An 18,769-nucleotide genomic window follows, 5' to 3' on the forward strand; every position below is an offset into this window, starting at 1 on the left:
AATAAAACGGCCAAAAAGGCGCAAGTTAGCGTACAAATGCGTTGCGTTAAATGAAATTTGAGTAAAGCCTGGCAACTGAAAACCATTATTCAACAGAAAACTTATTTAAAAAAAAACTATTGGTATGCATGCCCAATATAAGCTGTGCACATTCGAATTAAAACTATCAAAAGAAATAATAATAATAATAATAATAATAATAATAATAATAATAATAATAATAATAATAATAATAATAATAATACGCTTAGATTTTTCTGAGTAAGTGGTTATAAAGTATTCGGTATCTCTTTATTTCAGATTCATGTGTTTTCAAGACAGGAGAAGCTTTTACAAAAAATACATCACTATACAAATAAAATATTTCCTCCACACAAGGAATCTTTTCTGGGTAAATTCCAATACGTCCAAGCACTTCACTGCAAAGCTCGAAATATCATCCTGTTTGTGGCAGTTACTATACAAATGTATATTAGATACAGTGAATTTATTTGCTGTTCAATGTTTGAAATGTGTATATATATATATATATATATATATATATATATATATATATACACATATATATAACACACATATATATATACACATATATATACTTCACACACTGTAGGAGTGTGAAACAGCGTATGTTGTGTGTTTACAAAACACTTTTTTTTTCTCTGAAACCACTTAATATTCTGTAAGTGCAAAACAGAAAAGCAAGACGATGAATAAAAAATAAGACAATTGTAAATAAGCCGACCAACAAAAAAAGCGAAATGGTAAGTAAACAACAATATAATTCTCAAAAACTAAGGAACAATGTGCGAAGTGCTTTCAATAAGTATCACAAACTTGAGAGCATCGGCATCAGCAACTACCTTGAAGACGATTCCACAGGATATGAAAGGTTACTGATACAGGACAGTGTGACAACACTGAATAAAGAGAATTTGGATGCCGCTATCCTCCGGCAAAACGTGGGGCACAAACAAGTTGTTTAGGGACTAGCGCTAAAAGCGACAGCGGAAGTGCACTGAAACTTACGGAAGCTGGTCCAACGTGAAATTTTTCGAAGATGGTCCAAACCATAATTAACACTTGCGAAAAGCGAAATGGCTACTTCCGTCAATCTAGTCTAAAAGATAGAGATCCCAGGAGGCTCCTGACGAGAAAACAATACTCCAAAAACGCCAGGACAAAAAATCTAAAGCACGTGGCATTAATATCACCACTTTTGTAGAGAAGGGAAACCTTGCGAATAAGACCTACTTCTCTGGCAGCACGATACACATGTACCTACTTGCTGTAAAAAGAGTTTGAAGTTGAGGGAGGAAGCCCCAAATATCGTAAATCTGCCTATCTACAGTGAAATAAAATACAGGGTTATCTATGCAAGACGAATCGTATACTGTAGAATAGGAACTTGAGAACCTACTCCCCAACCCCCTTTTCTCTCTCTCTCTCTCTCTCTCTCTCTCTCTCTCTCTCTCTCTCTCTCTCTCTCTCTCTCTCTCCACACACATACAAACACAGAGAGAGAGACGGATAAATAAACAGTAAGAGAGAGAGAGAGAGAGAAACAGAGCTCAAACAACTAATGAAACACTTACAATTAGATACGTACCATCAAAGAAACCGCAGAGAAGAAGCTTTAACCTCATCAAAAATATTCCCTGGAGTAACCACAAACTTTACGAACTGCTTAACCACTGCAATTAATGACACCGCACCAATCAACGACAGCCCAACAATAGTACAAGCAAAAAATATGGTCCATCAAATCTTGATGAGAGATAACTGATGCTGTAATTTGGAGCTGAGATGACACGCCCAACGTTCGTAACCATTAAGATGAAACGGGGTTTCGGCTCCTATAACACGTTATGAGTGTCATAAACATTACCAGGACCACAGGCTACAACGTTCCACACTTGATTTACACTGGAAAAACAGCAAACGGATTCGCCGCAATTAACAGCATTCCAAAGCTACTTTAATTTGCGATTGATAACAGTAATTGTAAAGATGTTAGTACAATTAGGAACTAGCGGTATCATGACGCCGTAGACTAATTGTGATCACAAAGTGCACCGCTGAAATGGAATTTACAAATCAAGGCGACTACGTATAAATACAATGTTTGGCTTATTCCCTGTAAAATATAGTCCATCAGCCTAATATTTTCCTTTAACTTGCTTCCCTCTTATATTTCAATAGTAAATTATAATATCAATGAGAACACCAACCACAACACTATACAAATCATACCAAAGTAGTTAAAATTATTTATATCAGCCTAACAACCACTAGTAAAAGAATGTTTTTTTTTTAAGCAACGGGTGTGCCCCGCCCTCTTAACTAAGTCCAAAACTCTCTCTCTCTCTCTCTCTCTCTCTCTCTCTCTCTCTCTCTCTCTCTCTCTCTCTCTCTCTCTCTCCTACAACCAAAATATTAAAATGAGCCAAAGTGCATATCACCAGTTTAAAGCTGAGTTACACTGAAAGTGAAGTGTATAGTCTTCATGCTCCAATGCACATCTTCAACTTCAATTCTAAGGACACATAGCGCTGGCATCATTATTCTTATAAGCCTCTATCATATGATTATTTGTATAACCGCTACTGTCATAATGACACACTTTTATCATTATCATTATTACTTTCCACATTTCTCATTAAAAGTGTACCTTGTAAAATTCCATTTATTTTCCAACATCCCTAACGTAATACCGCTTCCTCGCTTAGGAGGCAATTAACAGGTAATTAAGAACTATTATACATCCTGCTCATTGACGAACTGCTCGAAAAAAAAAATACATGAAGTGAATAACAAAGACAAAAGATAAAGCACGCGCTCATAAGCTCCAAACTCTGTGAATATGGTAATATCTTAAAATGATTTGATTTTATGAAATTTATGCTGTCAAGCCAAGCATGGGACACTTTCGGCCATTCAGCGCTAACGACAGTGAAAAGAGGAAGTTGAAGTGGTTGGACAGCAAGATTAAGGGATCCAGAAAATAAATGAGATGAAGTACAAGGGTCTAAAGGGGGGGAGGGGAACTGGGAGAAACCCCACAGTTGTATTAATTTAATTAGAGAAGTTGGACAGCAAGATTGAAAGAAAGTAAAAGACTGAAAAGTGGGTGCAGCTGTGGGGCAAAGGGACGCTGCAAACACCCTTTCATAATGACTACAGTGCACCACCTGAAGTGCTCTGACGGCACTACATCCCTAAGGGAAACAACAAGAAAGCAGCTTTGGAAAAGTAAAAATAACCACACATGAAGTCCGACTTACCGGTAGCAAAGTGGTCAACATCACTCATATCTTAAAATTTACTAGTGAAAAAAAAAAAAAAATGAATAGGCGAAGAACAGGCGAAATAAAAAACGTACCAAAGCCACGAAATATATTATTTGCGTGTACATGACATCATACTGGATTCCGGAAAGAGAGCAGCACTCCCAACACATTCCAAATTCGGCTCTCCGCCAAAATATCCACCTTCATCATATGCTGCTCGTTTTAGTGACAATAACTCATTTTTCTGAACGAAAACTAAACACCCAAATTTTGAACATATTAAACAATAACCATCAAATTCCTACAGGATCTCAAAAGACTGTCGTAAACGAAATGCTCAACCATTTGATAAGAAAAAACGTACTTTATGTCCCAATACGAAAGTTAACAAAAGCCAATACACATAAATACAAATTTCCTTTGACAAGAGGAAAGAATTCTCCAAAATGTAGGAGGATTTTCCCTTAGAATACCTGAACAAGAAAACCAGTACTATTTTACAAGCAGCCAAAAGTTGATATACGGAAATTATGTAAAACAGCTTGAAGTGGTATCACAATGTTAACTGAAATAAAACAAAACGACAGATTACAAAACCTCCAATTATTAACCTTCAACTATTTGATGATGCCGCCTCTGCCCTATCCCCGTTTCAGCACACCAAGCACTAAAAGACTATCATGGAAGAAGAATTACAAAAATGACAGAGATTCTTCACATGTAAAGTTCACCCAGCCTATAAAATCACCCAAAACAGAAAATGCCCTTAGGAAGCAACTTCTAATTGGGAGCTCAACCAAAAAATAATTCTAAAAAGAGAATGCCGCAAACAAAAATCGTTTTAAATGATGATGAAGCCACGACATTTATTTGACTGAGCACAGAACACATGTTATATGTTCTCGTTGCTTCGTTCTTTCCAGATTAGATCTGGCTACGTTATAAACTTCATTTGAATCTGTTTTTGGTCAGGCGAGAGACTAACTGGGCTGTTAAAGGGAAGCGGCCGGTCACTGCTCGCTAACTAGCCATTTACTAGATCATTTATCTAGCCTTAAGAGACCTTTACTCACAGACCGTCGTAAGCATGCCCTTGTAACTAGGATCAAAATGTTTCCTTGCACGCGCGAAATAATAAGTGGGAAAATTTGGATTAAATATCTAAAACATAGTGGATAAATACATAAATGCCCTTTATAATATAAAAACACTGTTTACGCAAAATGATCTATGCATTCGTTTTTCATTTGCAAATGTTTTCAACATTTAGTCGTTTTCCTTAACAGGGGAAGGCTCCTGACGAAAAGCAAGCAAACTATGAGTGCTACATTTATATTTCGTAGATGAACCCCAGACTAGGATTCTAACCTATGCCTTTTGGGTTGGAAAATAGTTGACAGTGACTTAATGAACTCAGCCATCTTGATGGAAAAATTACGTCATTCCTTTCAGTGCAGGTTATTGCCAAGTATAGATCAATTCGACAGTCAAGCGTTATGTAATTAATTCCTTAATATCTCTTCATTTATACTGCTCTTTCTATATATATATATATATATATATATATATATATATATATATATATAATATAATATATATATATATATACATTATAATATAAATTGTTATTTATACATATATATACATGTACATATATTTATTTATTTATTTATACATATATATATATAATATATAAGTAATATATGTGTGTATGTATGTGCATACGTATGAGAAAGAGAAGAGGTTGTGAAACCTCACATCAACAATGAAATGTATGACGAGTAAGTCAATACAAGGTAAAGAACTTAAAACAAAATGAAACGTTACCACTACCTTCTTTCTTAATTCCTTTGACATACTTGACAAAGATGTTTACAAGGAGAGAAGTACGCATTCAGGCGACAAAGATTTTTTTTTAATTACTGGACACATACATGTCCATTTCAACTGTATCTTTTGACACAACACTTAGCCGTATTCTCCAGAGCTATATCAATTCATTCCCGATCTCTGGAAATCTAAAATAATTTTTTTCGGAGGTTGGTGAGGGGGGGACGATAGGAAGAAGGACATGGCTATTTGATGGAGAGAGAGAGAGAGAGAGAGAGAGAGAGAGAGAGAGAGAGGTCTTTTCCCGTTTAAAGTGACACTTGCATTTGTAAAGTGAGCCTTACTGAAATATACAAACGAAAGCCTTATAAAGAACTGTCCACATATCTTTTCAGATAAGTTAGGAGCAACGCTAAACCTGCAGACAGGAGCTTTCCCCACTAAAAAATCCAAGATTTCTGTTAACCAAAAAGGGGCGAAATCGTAAGTTTCAAAAGCAGTATTTCAAAGTACTAATTAAGGATGGCAGGCGGCTGCTAAAAAACTGATTCTAAAAAGACGCTGACGCCCTTAAAAGGCTGGATAACCAAGTCACTCTTCAAAGGAGTTATGGCAGATAGTTTCAATAATGAGTAGGAAAACTGTTTACTCATGAGGGAAATACATAGACAACTTGAATGTTTACCTCATTTAGGAAAAAGGTAAATCACCTATGGCTTAAACCAAATGCAATGATGCTACTCCCAACTTCAGATAATCTTGTTTCGTGGATGTCTAAATACTAATAAAATTTACAGGATTTCAAAGATGTATTACTTACCCAGAGCATCACAGTTATGCTGATGTCCAAAAAAGTATCTACAAATCACGTCTGAACTTCAAAACATATTATTCAGAAGTGAGTACTCCTAAATATGAGGATAATTATTGTATAAACTCAACTTCAACTAACCTAAGATAAAAACGAGTTATGCCTTCGCTGGCAATGATCCTATCAAAGTCCCAACTGCTGAATCAAGAAAGCCACTATTAAAACTTAAGCAACTTCAAAAACCTTCATAAATCTACGGAGATGCTTTATTAGGAATACGCTCAATCAACTTCCAAATGTACACAACATTCATCAGTATTCGTCACTTTTACTTCCTCATCCATAAAATTGGGACCTTTTCTATCTACAAGTAATACTTCTGCCCTAACTTCTTTGTTTACTCACCTCCTTCCACGAAAAATCTCATAAATAAACCAATCTGACAAGCTATCTTACGTTTCTCCCTAAACATTGACACCCCTCTCGATAGAGTAGCTCTTCATTTTACCAATGCTGACCGTTTACCAGTAATCTCATGCAAGTGTATTTTTCACGTATAAAGTATTCTTCATTCGCTTTTACGTTTTATATAAACCAGTTCACCAGCCGACAATATTTCATTCTTTTACAGCTGATATCTCTTTTCTTCCATAGAGAAAAGTTGGTTCCAATAATATTAAGTTAATGTGCTTTAACTTCTGGCCTTTCACAACTCTTCCTTTCTCTCCTAACTTCCGCTCAGCTCTGATCCCTTGCGAATCTTACCTATCACCACACTTGTCTTATATCTTTCTTCATTCTGCTGTCATCTCCACCATTTAATCCTAAATACTTACGAAGGACCACAACTATCATTCCTCCATCATCCACACTCAATTTACATCTAATTCTCCAGGCATCTAATAATCATTTTCGATATCCTTCATAGTTCTTGATTGCTCAAGATTTTCTTCACCCCTTAGAACCTTCACCAACACAATGCATCGTCAAAAGTAAAACAATGCATCTGCATCAAATCACTGAAGCTCTTCAAAGATACGAGCGTTTCTCTTTACATCAGAACTCACACAATTTCATAATAAACATTTTATATATAAAACTTTTTCTCGGTTTAAAATCCATCATGGTCTTTACCTATGAAACCATCAACAGCTATTCACACCTTCAATCACTATCCCTTTACACACCTTCCCTGGAACAAAGAGGAATGCTGTAATAATAATAATAATAATAATAATAATAATAATAATAATAATAATAATAATAATAATAATTAAAAGAGGAAGCAAGCAGGAAAATTTCATAATGATTATAGGAATAAAAAATAGGAATGAGGAGATCGGACTAGTAACATTTTACCATTAATGATGACGATAACAGACCTACATCATTCAATTATAATACTGACATTAAAAGTGATCATTAAGATGACTCAATCATTAAGATAACAAGAATCGAAGTGGTATGAAGATCAGACGTACATTCCTCTTATTCAATACAATTCTTAACATTTGGCTCACTATAAACGAATATATATAAAAATACAGATGAAGCTGACTAGCCATAAACTAAGTAATATACTATCACATGCTACTGGCCACATGCAAACTGAAATGAATTGTTACACAGTAATTCATCAGGTACGTAGGATAATATTCTCGTACAGGTCCGCAATCATTTTAGAGGTACAGTAAATGTTTCAAAGAACATCATGAGAATGATAAAGAAGAAATGAGCAAATCAAGCAAGACCTCGAGGTGTATCATGCAGCAATAATTTTGGGGTACAAACACTGACAAAGCTAAATAAATGCAAAAGATATAGCATACAACAGTTCTTCACATGATACATGAAAAATGGCGATACAGCGAACATAAAAAAAAACCCAGAAGTGACTTTGCACAGAGAAAATTTTCCCCTTCAATACAAATAAAACTCGGTGATCAACTAAGCAATCTATACAATTTTTTAAGGAGATCTAACACCATGTTGAACTGCATGATGACCGTATATTTAGTTAAAGGATATTTATTAACACATTTTATGAAGGAAAGGTCCAACGGCTGAAATGCTTATACTTTATAAAAAAAATTGCGAAACTAAAATTGAAAACTTGGCACAGGTAATAATTATAGAATATATCTTACCGAATGGAAATATATATAAAAAATTATACCCGATATCAACACTGGTGGCAAAAATATGAATTATATGCATCATGAGGCTAATATGGGAAAATATGTAGGAAAACCCAGCTGCTCACGAAAATGGATCCGTAAAAAGATTATCAACGGCCAATTGAAGAACTGCATTACCACTCGTCATGCGATACTAGACTTGTTTGAGAGAGAAATGCAGACAACATTTATGCATAAAAGTACAAATAGCTTTATATTCAATCTAACTTCGAGTGTTAAATCAACTAAAAAGAACTTGTCTACACATGACATCCACTGTACAATGAATAAGTCAGTTAGGAGGAAAAAGGTAATGTCGGCGAAAATCATTAAAAAAATTGACAAAATGGGAAATGATGACAGAAGTGGAAGCAAGAAACATGTGAACATACAGATACACCAAAGGCTCGTGCTTTCCCAGTTACCACTTGAGTCATTATAGAAGCAGAGGCAAAAGAAAAAAAAAATTAATAGAAAGACGGAAGAAGCATCAACAAGCAAGCAACATAAAATCCATCATCAATTCACGTAAGAGAAGGGTGCTAAATGTTCCATCGTCCTACCCCATCGATAAAGTCGAGACTTTACCCATCATTCACAATGCCAGCACCAAGCGCACTGACGACGCCATCTGTTGCCAGGGTTTGTCACTGTCAGGGTTAGTAGTATTGGTAGTGCTAGTAGTAGTAGTAGGGTGTCGTCTGAAGGGGATAAAAAAGAAGGGGATATACACATCACATTAGCCGCAAAATATTAATAAAAGGATAAAAATATGTCTCCAAAACTAACTATTTATTGTAAAAATTGACAATATATCTACATTAATATAAAAGACCATTTTACATGTAAAGTAAGAACAACAGTAACAAAAGATATTTTCTTATAAAAAATATTATTTGGGAAAATTTACCAAGGTAAGAAAGATCAGTCAATTACAAATTCATAAAATTCCCATTTCAAACAACCAAGGATTCATGCAAACAAGTGCCCACAATCTTTCAAGAGGAGCCCTAGGGCATAATCAACTATAACCGGACAGAACTATAATTTAAGACAGCATGGAACCCAGTAGGGGGGTAGTGTCATCAGTGCACCTCACCTGGTGCACTGTAGGCATTACTAGGGATTGTTTGCAGCTACACGTACTTTATAGCCTTTTACTTTACCTCCATTCCCACTTCCTTTCTTCCATCTTGGTGTCCAACCACTCCAACTCCCTCTTTTCACTATCTTAAGCACTTAATGGCTGAAAGTGCCCCTTCAGTGCTTGGCTTTATATCCTAGCTTCAAAAATCACAAATGATAAATCAAGAACGCATGGAAATAATAAACATAAGCAAAATCTCCTGAACGAAACCTCTGGCACAGAACACAGGAGCCAAATCCCTACCTTAACACCGAACTTACCACCGCAATTAGTCTCGTTAGTATGCCAGACCTCCATATCACGAATGACTCAGTTGTTACAAATATCTATGTTACGTTTTTTTTTTGTATCAACAGGTTTTTGTAATCGTTGGGCTTCTCTTGAAGAGTTCGAACTGCTTACTTTTCTTGCTTAAGATACTAATCCAAGAGAGTGAATTAAATTAACCCAAAATTACACCACGTTGTTGGAACGAAGTTGTTACTCGATGTTGGCTATCATTTCTATGTAAATAACATAAAATATGGCAAATTTTATATAAATGTAAAAATACTGTTAACAGCAATAATGAAACTGAGATACTCAAGATAACAACAAAGACGCTTTGGAAAACATAATTTCTAGTTTATACATAATATAGGATCAGGATAGATTTGTTCCTTCTACTGACAAAAAGATTACAAACAGTTTATAAGCAAACAATGATTGTATCTTTAACATCAGCACAAAATCTTCAGCTGACGCCCCAGTCACACTGGATTTACGACCAGCTCCCGATATCCGTGACCACAGGTCGCAAAAAGGTCGTTGGAGGTTTCCATTGATCGCACAAGTTGTTGAGGGACGTGGATCTCTTTACGACCAATTTGGTCACAAGATGTAATTCTTGCTGCAACCAGTTCCTCTTAGTAACCGATTTGGTCGTTAGGAGGAGTTTGGTGGTCGGTAAGAAGTCTGCCGTCATTGGTAAACTGGTCTACTACCAGTTGATGAGAGGTGGGCAATTTCATACTGGTCATCATCTAATTCCTCTTGGCAACCGATTTATCTTCAGCATACATTCAACAACTGAAGCGTCACTCACACTGGGCTCACGACCAGCTCCCGACCATCTGCAACCACAGGTCACAAAAAGGTTGTTGGATGTTTTTAATGATCTACAACTGGTTGCTGAAGGTTGCAGACTTCTGTATGACCGATTTTCTCCCAAGGAGGAATTTGATACTGCATTGAATTCCTCTAGGTGACTGATTTGGTTGTAAGGAGGTAGATGGTGGTCGGTAAGTAGTCTGCAAACAGCGGGCAACTGGTCTGCTACCAATCAATGAGTCATAGGCAATTACCTACTGGTTGGACACTAGTGGCCAACCATCTTGCAACTGATGGACGAGTGGTTGAAACAGGTCTGCAGTGGTTGGTGACCTGTTTGTACCTGTTACTGACTGCAATGGCTGACTTCCTGGTGACTGATCGACCACAAATCTCCATCCAGTCTAGACCATCGTTGACATCAAAAGACCATGTGATGCAACTGTCTTCTAAATGCAACCAGACCGTCTGGTGGGCACTAGTTGTCTGATGTCTCTGACGAGGGGCAGACCAGCCGAAGACTAGCTGCAAAATGGGGGCGACCGAGCGTCCATCAGTCACCCACTGATTGCCCACTGGTTGACCACTGGTGGCAAGACTTGGTCACCCACCTCAAGAAAATATTCAGTGCTCACCTGCTGGACGTCGGTTTTGGAGGCTGCACACAGTCGGGAGCTGGTCGTAAGTCCAGTGTGATCAGAGCTTAAATAAAATGTTTCTGTAACATAAAGAAACGGTATGCGCACATGACAGTGGCAGCTAAGTAAAGTGGAGGGCCAAAGCTTTTACAAAACCTACACAAAAATTATGGTTTAGTCCAAACAGACTGAAAAAAATTTGGGCTGTATGAATGAATCTCTTCTAATCAGATTTACTCATTTAGTTTTCTAATATTACGAATCTTTAAAATAGTATTAATCATTAATTACAATTTCTATATAAATTATTGGGTAGCTGTTCAAATCAAACCAAACCTAGAAGTTACAAAAGAAATTCATTCAAGGGAATGCTAACAAGGTAATACCAACAACGTGAGAATACACATCTTAAATGAGGTAAGCTTTAGTAAGTTTTATCCCGCTTTATCCCATACTGAGGAAAAGGAGGTAGATGACTTATATGTACAGATCTCATAAGTTGAGGCAGTGTGGACTAAGGAATCTGGCTACTGCAAGGTCATGAGCTATTGATGCACCATGAGAAAGGCAGCTTTAAACCTGTGGTGGGGCAAGATAGTTTTTTCAATTACTTGGTAGTTACTATAGCTGCAGCCAACGAGTCTGGGCAAGTCATTGTTGTGACCTGGCAACCTATCAGCCAATTTGGCGTAAAATGGTTTATGGAAAGGACCGTTCAAGGACCTTGTAAATTATAATTAGTGACCTTTTTAATCAGGAAAACAGCTGTCTGTAACAGCATTTATTCCTTCGAACTAAACATCGACTGTAACTGACGGCACTTGTCACTGCTGCCTACATATCTGGACTACTGTTTCCGATGCAAATCGTATTATACATAAAATCCGTTGCTCGACTGACCAGTAGATTGCCAGGGCATGATGATGGAACCTTTATATTAAGTAGCATGAGGCTATAGAGCTTGTGCAACCTTTGCAAGATTAATTGGACATGGAGTGTAAAAAATATATGGACCTGTAGTTGAAATCTTAGAACAAAACACGGTAACCAGATGTCAAATCTGAAGACTTGAAAAACAAGACAAAATGCTCTTCATTCTCAGAATAACGAAACGAAGAGATTACATGAAAAAAGTAAATGGGGCACAAGAGATATCTTGTGTCTCATTCCTATCACACGCTTTTTTCTCGCTCACTGAGCTTTAATCTCTAGAACGTTTGCCTTCCTTATGCTCACAACCCTAGGGCAAACTAACCGTACACATGTATCAGTACCATTTGCCCTTCAAAGACAGGAGCAAATTAATGCTTTACTTATTTCAGTTCTTGTCATTGCGAAGAAAATAAACAAGTAAGATGAAACCTTCACTTTATCTATTCACGTGGTGCATATAAAAAGAATACCAGTATTTGGGGGGAATTTAATCATCCGTTTGTCTAAATCAGAAAACTTGAATAGTGGATATCAATTTTTGTTTAAAACATCTAACTTCACGTTGAAATGAGGAAATGGTGCAGTCTCATCTCACAAAAGAATTATAAGAATATGCCTTACTGGTCACAAAGGTGACGAGGACGATCAAATATAATACATTATTATATAAACAAACTGATCTTAAATTACTCAATTTTCTTTCATACCCAAGCAGGCTTAAAAAAAACTGACAGGCCATCCGTTATATAAATCGTGACTTTACTCTGACGTTTCCATCAATTCAACGGGTGACTGCCCAATATATAAGGATAAGAAATTCGGCAGAAATAGTTTATATAAATGCAGAAAACCCTCGAAAGCCAACGGACAAACCTCTATATACCGCAGGGTAAAATCCATATGGGTTTTGTTAAAATCCAAACATATTACCGAACAGCAATGCACTGCACTCCTCTCTTATAACGCGGGGTTTTCGCAGATGACCACATCTGATATCATAAATCTTGACAAAAGAGCAAGATAAGCTGTGAAGATGAATGATCACCATGTCATACATCAGCCCCAAGGTCAATGCATTCATGGTGTTTATGAGCTAGGCTGCACCGGGATAAGGTCATAACCCTCCCAGGGTGGAAAATAAGCATGTATATACAGTCATTTGCATGCCCACGGTTAATAGCCCACTATCTTGACCCTTATTCTATTAAAGGTAAGTTGAGTGCACTTCTAAAAATTCTATTCACACTCGGCTTGTATGTACTTCTCCAATAAATATGGGAAAAATTGATATAACAGAAATGTCTACATTCTTTATAACTAACCTAATCATATGCAATATATAACAATTTTTAATTCTTGCTTCTGTCCGACTTTATTCTTGAAAAGGTGATTCAGTCATTTACAAAAAATAATTGTTACCGCTATGGTCATAAATCATAAATTTTCAAGAGATAACACGTCAAAACTTACGCCATAAAAACTATATTATAATCATGTAATCTCAAGGGCGACATCTCTCAAAATCAAAATAAATTCTGGTGATCGTCATATGAATCTACTTAACATTTAGGCAGACCCCTACCGGCAAACTCATCCTCCCAGGAACCTACGCTGAGCTAGCCTTATAAGCTAGTGTTCATCCTTGCTATAAAATGAACCAACTTCCCAAAAACATCTTTCGGAAATTAATGTCAAGTCATAACCCCATAAAGCAACATGGCCAATCAACCTACTTTAGCCAACCCCGCCCGTTCCCCTATCCACTTCCCTTTGTTCCCTAAAAACCTCTTCATCAAAAAGCACTGGCCTCCCTGCATGGCCCATGCGCAATAGGACGCGCTTGAGTGCATCGTGACCATGTGGCCACGATGTAAACTCCCATGATGGCACCATATCGGGAGTGACATCAAGAGCAGCAAACGCCAGAGGTTAAAAACACAGACTTCTCCATTCAGATGATTACAATCGCAAACTCGTCTGCACAAGGAAGAGCATAAGGGATCCAACATTTTCATATTCAAGTGGCTCGTTACAACAGAAAACAGCATGGGTCTTCGTCTCTCTATTTCGTCATCTTTGTTTACATGAGCCGCATGTAAGTCCACGATGATCTCTTCATATTTCTTATTCCCTATCAGACCAGAAATCACTGCATTCCAAGGCTTACTGTTGTAAGAACTAAGATATTCCTGCCGACTGTTTTCCAGAAATTTTCACCATTACAATGCAAAAATCTAATCAAGTAAAATTTAACGAAAATAATTTCTAAAATTTTAGCACCGCAAAAATGTTTAGGATAACAGCGCTTGGTACCAGTTAAAAAATGAAAGTTTTATCTTAGAAAATAAAACAAGTAGACAGCACCCCAGGTATTTGCTTTGCCATTTTATTTGATTTCTTCTTGTTTAAAGTCTTTGAAATCAAACTGCGTTTCTCGGCAGTTCCAGCAATTCACTGTAACAAAATCTGGAACAAATTTTTGTATATATAATTTTTTTATGAGAATCAAAAGTTCTGAAAACACTTTCCCATAATTTTTTCCAATACAAAGATTTTCCTTCGAAAAATAAAATAAATTTAAGTCCCACTGAGAACACACGACCCTCATGTTCCTTATCACATGAAATCCATTCAAGATAACACTGGGAAAATATGTTTTCTAATTGCACACACACACGTATAAATACATATGTGTGTGTGTGTGTGTATGGTAGGATGACAGAAAGAGAGGCTAAGCGAAAAAGGATACTATCTGAGGTGCAACTGCATGAAAAAAAGATCATGTACAGGCACATGAGAATGGAAAATTTAACACAGAAAAAATGAGACAGAAAAAAGGCAAATAATGAGAACAGACGGGTGAATACACAAAAGGATCTCAGAATAAAAGATGCAAATGATAAAGATGCTTTCTAAAACAATGCAGTTCTGAGTACATACATTAACTATTTTTAATGTAAAGACTAGAAGAGATGCACACCTGAATGATGCAATTGTGAAAGGAGGGGTTAGTGTGAGTTTGAGAAAGCGTGTTGAAGTGATCACTGAGCATGTTAGAAGGGTAAACAACAGGCTGAAGACTGGATGACACCAGGGCCTGAGGGGACTACAAACGAGACACTACAGTATAGTAATGGAAGTGTGATCCAATGGCTGACCAGGGTCAGTAGTCTGCCAAAATGTCTTTCATTACATCTGGTTACATCATTGCCTCTTCTGCTGATTTCACAGTTGCTCTAAAATAACTAAACTGAGGACATCACAGGATCGCCGAAAGTGGAGCTCCTCTTCACAAATGTGCCCCACTGACAGGACTATCCAGTATATCATCAGGGAGGTCTATCTCGATGGTTCCACCACTTTATCATCATCCAAAAAGAGATGCTGAAGACGTTACTTGGTATTCGTGAGAAGGCCCCCACCCCCTGTGAATGTCTAAATGGGATGATGTACTGACAAATCTATGAAATTACTAAAGGTTTCCCCTTTAGGGATTGGATCAAGGAGAAAGTTTTCAGCAATATGGACACCCTCATCATTTATTACACATTATTCTGACAAACATGAAAATCTCCTACAATGAAGTCCTTACACAACTTTTAAGGAAGCCTTCGGCGAGAAGCGTAGTCTGAACTTCACCAGATACAGGAGCGCTGATGGCTAGCTTTCATTCTCAAATGTACCTCCTCTAGACTAAAAAAAAAAAAAAAAGGCAGACTTACAAACTTTGGTAAATGTAAAGGGAACAAACCCAGGGTATTATCTCAACAATGCCAGTGAGTGGTCTCTCATGTTAGCTTAAGACCACTATCAGTATATATGTCTGTGTCGTACACTGCAGTAGGTGGGCTGCTACCCACATGGAACTCAAAAGAGCTGCCTATCAACTTGTCAGCAGCAGCTTCTCATCTCAAATACCACCATCGAGACCAAGATAGAATCCAGAATGTATGGTGTGATGACCAGAGCAACAACCTTCCAACTAACAGATGTGACCCTCTTCTTTAACAATCAAACGTCAGTGGTAAATGAGGACGTGATTGTCTTGAAATATATAAGGATCATTAAATGACTGGACCCCTTTACTTTTTCCCGTCCTTACTTTAAGATAAGAGAATTTGCAGTAAGCTTGAAAATAATTGATTGCCAAGCTACTATCAAATATGCGAACACACACACACACACATATATATATATGTGTGTGAAAAATGTAATATAATAATGCATTTATTTATATATATATATATATATATATATATATATATATATATATATATATATATATATATATATATATATATATATATATATATATATATATATATATATATAAGACCATATGTACATCAGTAGTTATTCTTTATATTTTGATATTAATAAACTAATAATTTAACAACTGTTCCTTATTTTACGAAAAATTGGCTTGATGGTTAGTAGTCCTTAACTGAAAACTTTCAAATGAAAGCTCAACAGTGCAGTACTGACAAGCTAGTTACAGGATACTATTCTAATTCTTGCATAATGATAACTAAGAAAGTTTGATAAATGTACTCATTGGTGTAAAATGGCTTTATCTATACTTTATGAGCCTTGAATTTATGCTCCACTCTTTGATAACGATGATGATAATAATGATAATCACCATAAAGTCTAGCGAGTAATAGAAATAAATGTCTACCTTATACAGTGATCGGACCTAGGACTCTTACACGATAGGCAAGCGCCCTAGCAGTTCATCTTACATCGGGACTCGTTGAATACACCTGCCTTTCATTTGGGTCCTGGGTTTGATCCGATGTGAGGTAGAAATTTATTCCTGCCGCAAACGTGACTGTGTTATTTCCCTCACATTCACTCAGAAGGGGAAAATCAAATGAAATTCTATCAACTGGGCCCCTGGTCTGTCTGGAAACTGGGTAAAACTAGCTGGTGTGCAAGTCTGGAGCCTGCCCAGGTAAAGCCTCAGGTACAGTGTCAGAACCTAAGCGTAAATCTTCTTACTATTACTGGTGTGCCATCTACTTAAAATTGTTCTATATGGTGACTATTATTAAATAATAACCATATTCCCAACTTCTTTCATGATCTTTATGTCAGCTGGCAGCACCCTTGCCGTTCATGGGTCTGATCCCGATGTGAAACAGAAATTCGTTAATAATAATGATAATAACCTGATTTACTGCTTCACTATCTTAATCATTTATAGATGTTCACGTGCAATACCGGTACACAGAGTGCGAAATCAAAATAAAATGCCTACGGATGAACAAAAGTTTGCCTGAAAATGAATTACAAGACATGCGAGAACAATTTAGTATCTACGACAAAAAATAAGAAACTGAAATTTGACATAGACAAAAAGGTGTATACAGTATTGAATGCTCTGGAAGAGAGCAAATGAGAAGCAAAGCTCCTTGCAGGGAGAAAGAACACATCACCAACACACAGGGCATGAATTTACATGTTTAATAGGGAAATGTGAATCCGTCAAACATAGCTAAGCTGAGCACACCACCAGATTTGCGGAGGACGTCTCAATTTCTATACAAATATCTCAAATTGATGTTGAAATTCCATTCAAATAAATATTTCCTCCTGGAAGAATTTATTCAAATAATGAGTAACAAATGAGAGGGAAAATAAAACGAAAAATGTCAACAACACTGAAGAAAGAACAAACACTATCACCGAAGACATCATCCACGTCCTCTAGTCAAAGCCACAAAGAGAGAGAGAGAGAGAGAGAGAGAGAGAGAGAGAGAGAGAGAGAGAGAGAGAGAGAGAAACATGCACACTGAAAGAATTCACTGACCCGGCCTCCTAACCAGATATTGCATTTTAGAATAAACTTCCGTAACTAATACATACGAACAAAAAGAAATTCTACCGTGTGCTATAAAACTTTGAGGGAAATTTTAAAGGCATAAATATCTAAAAATAAAATATGCAAATAGATAAGAGAATGCCGTCATGTGCTGTTGAGTGTAGAAGATACAAGACCAGCCGATCTGAAGGATGCAATATCTGGAGGAGTTAATAAAATTTTGAGGATGTTTGTAAAAACGACTGCTGATGAAGTAGGAAGGGGATTAAAAGGCTGATGTTTTGAAAGATACCAGTGACTGTCAGAATTACAAGTGAGATGCCGTAGTCTGGTGGTTTTAGTACAACCAAGCGGATGACCCAAATGTGTAGGGTATGTCTCAATGTGAATGCTGAAAGTTCTAAAAAATTATGAAAGGGTAATTATTCCTTTTTTTAAGAAGGGTAACAGGTGATTTGACGAAGTTTATGGATATAACATTAACTTAATATACCATTGAAGGTGTATGGTAAGATTTGGATGAGAAAACTGAGAATAACATATAAACAAATGTAGACGTGTGCATCATCAAAACAGTAGAGGGGAAAAGCCTTATGTAGTATTAAGGACAGAGTAAGTTTATACAGTAACTGATCGACTTAGACGCAGACAGTGTTAGGGATGTTCGGCGCATTATAAGTACAAGTATCAGGGAGCAAGTTCAATGGATGACGGCAGGAGAAGAAAAGAACTGAATTACAGATACGAATAGCAAGGAGAGTAGCAGGGTATCTGGAAATGGTTGTAAAAGAATGGGAGTTTCTATGGACACGAAGTTGTAATGTATGAAGGATTATTACGTCAACATACACCCCCCATCTATATTGCGGAAGTAAAGCGCGCATGTTGATTACAAACTAAAGAATATAAGTGGAAAATGTTGAGATAAAATGTTTGTTTAGGCCTATGTTGAGGAAGAAGGGGTAAAATGAGCAGAAATGTAGAGATACGATCATTTAAAAATGGGTCAGAAGGAGTCAAGAGATTGGTC

At 36.7% G+C, this 18,769-nt stretch overlaps 1 protein-coding gene across 2 annotated transcripts in view; it reads right to left on the reverse strand.

Moving 5' to 3' along the window:
- The window catches only part of LOC136835384 (cGMP-dependent protein kinase 1-like), a 100,907-nt gene that overhangs the window by 14,550 nt on the left and 67,588 nt on the right, over nt 1-18,769 (reverse strand). For both annotated transcript variants that reach the window (XR_010852121.1, XM_067098868.1), the window contains exon 2: nt 8,672-8,809. Coding sequence is in view for 1 of the 2 variants with exons in the window: in XM_067098868.1 (XP_066954969.1) it covers nt 8,704-8,809 (106 nt within the window). In the remaining variant the exon portion in view is untranslated. The remainder of the gene's footprint in view (nt 1-8,671; nt 8,810-18,769) is intronic.

This window comes from Macrobrachium rosenbergii, chromosome 55, assembly GCF_040412425.1.
Source record: "Macrobrachium rosenbergii isolate ZJJX-2024 chromosome 55, ASM4041242v1, whole genome shotgun sequence".
In the NCBI taxonomy this organism is placed as follows: Eukaryota; Metazoa; Arthropoda; class Malacostraca; order Decapoda; family Palaemonidae; genus Macrobrachium; species Macrobrachium rosenbergii.